Below are 7,615 nucleotides of genomic sequence, written 5' to 3'. Positions count from 1 at the left end.
TATAGAATTTGTGTATGACAAGATAAAATAGTGACATTGGTTCTAAACTCCAATAATGGCATCAATCTAGAGATTTTTTTGGTTTGATTGAGATGTTTTTTGTTTTACTTTTTTATTGCAAGCAATGCTTATCTTTTGTTTTTGCCAATCCTTAAACAGCCTGTTCCAAATGCTTATTCAAAGGATATTTTCCAAGGGTTTCTCTAAATATTTCATGCAAATGACAATCAGGCATAATTTTAAAGTCACCAACCATTAGAGTATATATTAAAAGTTATTGAACAAACCTCCTAAGGATAACTACGGAGCCTCTAAAGGGACATCGGAAAAAAAAAAATTAAAGGTAAAAAAAAAAAAGAAAAAAAATACTAACTGGTGGGCACCACTTACTAACTGGTGCGCACCACTTACTATCTGGTGGGCACCACTTACTATCTGGTTGGCACCACTTACTAACTGGTGCGCACCACTTACTAAGTGGTGCCAACCTTACTATCTGGTAAGTGGTGTAGTGCAGCTTCACAACTCGTGTATCCATTGAACTTGTGAATTTTTAGAGTTTCTGCTCAAATTTCTTTGAAAGCAGTCAGAATAACCTCTCATAGCTGCTGTTTGGATGTGAACCTCATAGATATTTTTGCTTGATTGTCCCCTTTAAGGTCCACTTTCATGGACCTTGAAGCAGCTCTCTCCTTCTTGATTTTGGCTGTCTACCACCAAATGACAAAAAATCACAACTGGATGAAAAATAAAAAAATAAAAACTTCAAAATGTATTTTTTAAAAAGATATTTTAAATAACCAGAATGGCCAATAAAACATAATTCTCAAGCTTCTCCCCCGCTTCTGGCCATGGAAAAGTTCAATGAGCTGATTGCTGACATGTATAATTTCTTCTCATGTCGTTGTGTCAGGCCTGATGTCTTTTCTCCAGCAGATGGCAACATCAGGTAACTCAAAAAGAAAAAAAAAAGAAGAAAAGAAAACACATCTTGATGACTCCAGAGCCTTTATCTTCACAAACCCGTGTGTTCTCTGAATCAGCCACGAATCTCTTAATGGTATCGTGACTACGCTAAAGTTTTCTTGAAATATTCAAAATTTTCATAGCTCATCCAAGACCTTGAACTATTTTATGCTTTTCAGCAGAAAAGAGATCATGTTTCTTTTCCACATTGCTTGAAAATGTTGGTCTGGTTAATAATGTGGAACGTTTTTTTCCTTTAATTGAACTCACCTTGAAAGCTATTTATCACAGGAGTCTAAGATTGATTTCAGTGATTCAGAGACCCAAAATCCTCCATAATTATAATAAAAAAAACAAGAAATGTTATCTTTTTGACACCTAAATATAATTTGCATAATAATTTGGAATGCACTACATACCCACGACACAGTGAGTTGGGTAGAATGGATTCTGGAGCCTTAATGTGTTAAAGCAGGGTACACCCATAGGTCACCATATTTTTTGCCAAGTATATAAAATAATATGATCCAGTAAGTTTACAGAGAAAAGTACAATTATAGTTATTCTTTCCATTGTCTGTCCATTTAGCTTACAAAGTTTATAAAGCGACTGCACTATTAAAATGTGTTCAGCTAATACCTGTCATTCTTACAAAACTGGTTATTCGTCATATCTTAAGCATATCTATTTCATTTTCAAGTCAAGTCCCCTTCTGGCATTTCCTTGAATTCAGAATTATTCTTCTTCCTGGTGTGAAGACAATTAAATTAGGTTTAAACATTAGATATAAATGTCTACTTTGGCTAAATGTCACTCCTTAACCATTGAATCGAATCAATGCCCATGCTTAAAGTTTTGGACAAATTTAGACAAAATTGAACCAAAAACTAAGTGCACTAAATAGTTTTAAAGGACAGTATAATTAGTTAAATTAATTATTATGTAGGCTTTCTGGTAGTGCAAACGTATTGTCAGTAACAGACCAATGGAGAAAACTGGCACTGTGTCAGAAATTGATACACTAATTAAAGCATGACATAACTTAACGGAGGCACTAGATATGAGGAAAAACAAAGTATGGACAAACTAGATATCTTGATACGAACTTTAAACCTGTAAACTTAGATGTAAGGCAGACTGATTACTTTTAACAACAATGTGTGAATGATCAAAACAGAAAGCAGGTGTGACAGTGATAAAGGAAAAGAGAAAACTGAAAAGAGACTATAAAAAGAACAGGAAAAGGATGACGGAAGAGCACAAAAACTTACTCTTTTGGCATCAGTGTAAGGAATGTAAGATATTGTGCAGTTCCTTAAAAATGACCTTTTGTGGTTGCAGCTAAACTTTTTCTTTTCCATTTTTGTTGGAGTATCAATTAATTGCTTCATTCAATTCAAACAAATGTTCCTGTTTCTGTAATATGTATGCAGTCTCATAAACAACAGTGTAAAGAAATACTGTAATGTAATTATATTTATTTGTTTCTCAGAGTAATAAAAAAGTGTATTTGTCACATATTTTGCACAATATATAAGTACACACATTAAATGTAATATACTTTAAAAGAAACCCCCCCCCCAAAAAACACTAAACTGAAAATAATCCAAAAAGTTATCACATTTTTTTTTTTTGGTTGCCATCATTCAAAAATATTAACACATTGTTTTCTTGTTAGTTGTGGTGGAAAGCAACAACTGATTATATTCAAAGACAATAAAATAATAATATTTACAGTAAACAAATTCACATTTTATGTAAGAACCAATTCCACAGCTAAAATACATACAAAGCTCAAATGTTGGCTGTGTTATCACTGTTGATTACAAATGTTTATTACTTTTTTTAATTGCACGTTTTTGTGAAAGCCAATATCCAGAAGCTTCTACCTCTGTGCATTCCCAACTATAATTCAAAGTACTCATTTTAGGAAGAAAAAAAACACAAAACAAATGTAGGCTTTCCATTGAACAAAGACACTCAAAAACAACTCATTACTTGTCATAAAATGGTAGTTTGTCTTGCTGATTTAATATCTTAATTTAGCGAGAAGGGACATTCCCAGTTGTTGCTGCCAACTTCCTCATTGATCTGCAATGAATCATTGGCATAATCGAAAACATACCAGATTTGTTTCATGGTATCAATGCTACTTAATAAAGTACTATTGCAATTGCCATCACTAGTTACCGATTCATTATAAATGTTACTAACACTTCTCCCCATTAGGTAAAAAAGGAATGTATGTTTAGATACATAATCCTCATGGATTAGGTAAGGTCCTCCGAATGTTTTTCACTGTGACTGTGTTTGTTGTTCCATTCAGGATCTGTTCTTGGAAAAACTGAATAAAAGAGAGAAAAATACTTATTTTATCGCTTGTAAACATTTTATTTGTATGTATTTTGTTTACATACCTGTTTAATAAGTTCAATGACAGTATCATTGCTGACCCCTCCATTAAAGACTAATCTCATCTGCATACGAGCTATGGCTTCAAAACCTAAAACAAAAAAACAAACAAACAAAGAAAAAACAAACAGTAATTTGGTTACATCCAGTACATGCAAAAAATTTTATTTAATCAAATCAGTATGGAAAAGATATACTTAATTGAACATAATCGAATACAAGTAACTAAATATTTAGTAGACATTTCTTTCCTTACACAAAACTGTACATCATATGGGGAAGTCTTGGTTTTATTCTATTCATTTTTTGTGCTGAATCCTAGTTTAAAGTGCTGCATACCTCCTAGAATTTAAGAATCGCAACTGAAAAAAATCAATAAAAAAGGGAAAGGAAAAACATTTAATTCCGCATTTGCAACTACTTACCTTGACTGGTTGTTTCTTTGGTTGCTGTTGTTTGAGAAAGAGGTGGGGGTCCTGTTGGTACAGGTGAAGATTTTGTAGTTGCTGCTGAATTTGGAGGGACGACCGGTAGGGATTTTGTTGTAGAAGTTATGTTGAAAGTAAGTGGTTGCACAGCAGCTGTTGTTGTAGTTGCTGGGGTTGTGGATGTGATGATACCAGTTGCAATCACAGTGGTTTCTTTGGCTGTAGGAGGCACTCCAGCTGGGCTACTTGTATGAAGAGTTGTAGTAGCTGTTGTTACAGCCGTTGAAGTTGAAGATGTTGTTGCTAGTATTGTTTCTGCTGTAGTTGCTGGTATAGTTGTTTTTGCTTGTGTTGTTGCAGGTACTGTCATTTTTGCTGCTGTTGTTTCTGGTTTTGTTGCTAGGGTTCCTGTTGGTTCTGCTGCTGTTGTTGTTGGTACCTTTGTCTCAAATGTTGTTGATTCAGGGAATGTCTCTGCCCCAGTTGTTGCTTGTACCATTGCTGGTGTTCTTGTGGCTGGTTCTGCTGTTTCTACAGCAGTTGTTGTTAGTACATTTGTTACTTCTGCTGTTGTTGGTAATATTGTTGTTTCTGCTAAAGTTGTTACTCCTGCTGTTGTTGTTAATACTGTTGTTTCTGCTAATGTTGTTTCTTTTGCTGTTGTTGCTAGTACCGTTGAATTATCTACCATTGTTGCTAGTACTGTTGTATTATCTGCTGTTGTTGCCAGCAAAGTTGTTTCTTCATCGGTTGTTGCTAATATTGTTGTTTCTGCTATTGTTGTTTCTTCTGTTGTTGTTGTTGCCAGTATTGTAGTTTCTGGTGCTGTTGTTGCTAGTATCGTTGTATTGTCTGCTGTTGTTGCCAGCAGTGTTGTATCTGCTGTTGTTGGTTGTACTGTTGTATTACCTGCAGTTGTTGCCAGCACTGTTGTTTCTACCTCTGTTGTTGCTTGTACGGTTGTTTCTGCTGCTGTCGTTGCTAATGTTGTTTCTGCTGGAGTTGTTGCTAGTATCGTTGTATTATCTGCTGTTGTTGCTAGTACCGTTGTATTATCTACTGTTGTTGCCAGCACTGTTGTTTCTACCTCTGTTGCTGCTTGTATGGTTGTTTCTGCTGCTGTTGTTGCTAATGTTGTTTCTGCTGCAGTTGTTGCTAGTATCGTTGTATTATTTGCTGTTGTTGCTAGTACCGTTGTATTATCTACTGTTGTTGCTAGTACTGTTGTATTACCTGCAGTTGTTGCCAGCAATGTTGTTTCTACCTCTGTTGTTGCTTGTATGGTTGTTTCTGCTGCTGTTGTTGCTAATGTTGTTTCTGCTGCAGTTGTTGCTAGTATCGTTGTATTATCTGCTGTTGTTGCCAGCACTGTTGTTTCTGCTGCTGTTGTTGCTAGTATCGTTGTATTGTCTGCTGTTGTTGCTTGTGGTGTTGTTTCTGCTGCTGTTGTTGCTAATATTGTTGTTTCTGCTAATGTTGTTTCTTCTGCTGTTGTTGCTAGTACTGTTGTATTATCTGCCATTGTTGCTGGTACTGTTGTATTATCTGCTGTTGGTGCCAACAATGTTGTTTCTACCTCTGTTGTTGCTTGTACGGTTTTTTCTGCTGCTGTTGTTGCTAATGGGGTTTCTGCCGCTGTTGTTGTTAGTGCAGTTGTTTCTGCTGCTGTTGTTCCGAGTACCGTTGTATTTTCTGGTGTCGTTGCCAGTGCAGTCGTTTCTGCTGCTGTTGTTGTTAATGGGGTTTCTGCCGCTGTTGTTGCTAGTACCCCTGTAGTATCTGCTGTTGTTGCCAGCACTGTTGTTTCTGCCTTTGTTGTTGTTAGTGCAGTTGTTTCTGCTATTGTTGTTCTGAGTACCATTGTATTTTCTGATGTCGTTGCCAGCACCGTTGTTTCTGTTGCTGTTGTTGCTAATGGGGTTTCTGCCGCTGTTGTTGCTAGTACCCCTGTAGTATCTGCTGTTGTTACCAGCACTGTTGTTTCTGCCTTTGTTGTTGTCAGTGCAGTTGTTTCTGCTGCTGTTGTTCCGAGTACCGTTGTATTTTCTGGTGTCGTTGCCAGCACTGTTGTTTCTGCTGCTGTTGTTGCTAATGGGGTTTCTGCCGCTGTTGTTGCTAGTACCCCTGTATTGTCGGCTGTTGTTGCCAGCACTGTTGTTTCTGCCTTTGTTGTTGTCAGTGCAGTTGTTTCTGCTGTTGTTGTTCTGAGTACCGTTGTATTTTCTGGTGTCGTTGTCAGCACCGTTGTTTCTGCTGCTGTAGTTGCTAATGGTGTTTCTGCTGCTGTTGTTGCTAGTACCCCTGTATTATCTGCTGTTGTTGCCAGCCCTGTTGTTTCTGCCTTTGTTGTTGATAGTGCAGTTGTTTCTGCTGTTGTTGCCCTGAGTACCGTTGTATTTTCTGGTGTCGTTGTCAGCACCGTTGTTTCTGCTGCTGTTGTTGCTAATGGGGTTTCTGCTGCTGTTGTTGCTAGTACCCCTGTATTATCTGCTGTTGTTGCCAGCACTGTTGTTTCTGCCTTTGTTGTTGATAGTGCAGTTGTTTCTGCTGTTGTTGCTCTGAGTACCGTTGTATTTTCTGGTGTCGTTGTCAGCACCGTTGTTTCTGCTGCTGTTGTTGCTAATACTGTTGATTCTACCACTGTTATTGCCAAAGTTGTGTCTCCTGTGATTTTTTTTGACACTGTTGTTTCTGTTGTAGCTAGCGCTGTTGTTTCTGCTGAGACTGTTGCTAGTACTGTTGTTTCAGGCACTGCTGGTTCTGCTATTGTAGTTGCTGGCACTGTTGTTTCTGGTATTGTTGCTGGCAAATCTGTTTCTACTGCAGTTGTTGCTAGTGTTGTTGTTTTTGCTGTTGTTGTTGCTAGTACTGTTGTTTCTGCCATTGTTGTTTCAGGCAAAATTATTTCTACTGCAGTTGTTGCCATCACTGTGGTTTTTGCTGATGTTGTTGCTAGTACTGTTGTTTCTGGTACTGTTGTTGCTGGCAAATATGTTTCTACTGCAGGTGTTGTTGGTGTTGTTGTTTCTGATGTTGTTGTTGCTTGCACTGTGCTTTGTGCTGCTGCTGTTGTTGGTATTGTTGTATCTGCTCTTGTTGTTGCGAGTACCATCGCATCTATCGTTGTTGTTTTTACTAAAGTTGTGTCTGATGCTGCTGCTGTTGTTGCTGACACTGTTGTTTTTGCTGATGCTGTTGCTAGTGCAGTTGTTTCTAGTACTGTTGTTTTAGCAGCTGTTGTTACTGGCACTGTTGTTTCGGCTGTTGTTGTTTGTATTGTAATATCTGCTGCTGTTGTTACTATTTTTTCTGTCACTGTTGTTGTTACCACTGATAATTCTTTTGCTGTTGTGGGTGCTGATGTTTTCTCTGTAGTTCCTATTCCTATTCCACCTATTCCTGGTGGTGCTGGTATTTTAAATGATGTTTCTGTTGCTGATTTTATTGTCAGTGTTGTTTCTGCTGTACTTGTTGTTGGTGATACTGTTTCCATTGCTGTTGTTGATGCGGTTACTGTTGTCTCTGTTATTGCCGGTGCTACTGTTGTTTCCCCACCTAATATGTTTGGTACTGTTGTTTCTGCTATTGTTGGGGTTGTTACTGTTGTTTCTCCACCTAATGTTTCTGGTACTGTTGTTTCAGCTGCTGTTGTTATTGGCACTTTTGCTGTTGCTGGTAATGTTGTTTTTTCCAGTGTTGTTGCTGATGGTCCTGTTGTTTCAGTTTTTGGTGCCGCTGTTGTTTCTGGTATTGTTGTTGTCAATGTTGTGTTTTCCACTGTTGCATTTGCTGAAGGTGCAATTAATACG

The 7,615-nt window shown here is 37.5% G+C and overlaps 1 protein-coding gene across 1 annotated transcript; it reads right to left on the bottom strand.

The window, feature by feature from the left end:
- Nucleotides 1–2,588: 2,588 nt before the first annotated feature.
- LOC112150660 (mucin-17) lies at nt 2,589–7,615 on the bottom strand (the record flags this gene model as incomplete). Its single annotated transcript, XM_024279105.2, is given in 3 exon segments — nt 2,589–3,310; nt 3,384–3,469; nt 3,804–7,615. Coding segments are annotated over 3 exon segments (3,663 nt in total). The 3' UTR covers nt 2,589–3,229.

The sequence above is a fragment of the Oryzias melastigma genome, linkage group LG4 (genome assembly GCF_002922805.2).
Source record: "Oryzias melastigma strain HK-1 linkage group LG4, ASM292280v2, whole genome shotgun sequence".
In the NCBI taxonomy this organism is placed as follows: domain Eukaryota; kingdom Metazoa; phylum Chordata; class Actinopteri; order Beloniformes; family Adrianichthyidae; genus Oryzias; species Oryzias melastigma.
Note: the sequence above shows the minus strand (reverse complement) of the source record. Positions and strands in the feature narration are given on the sequence as shown.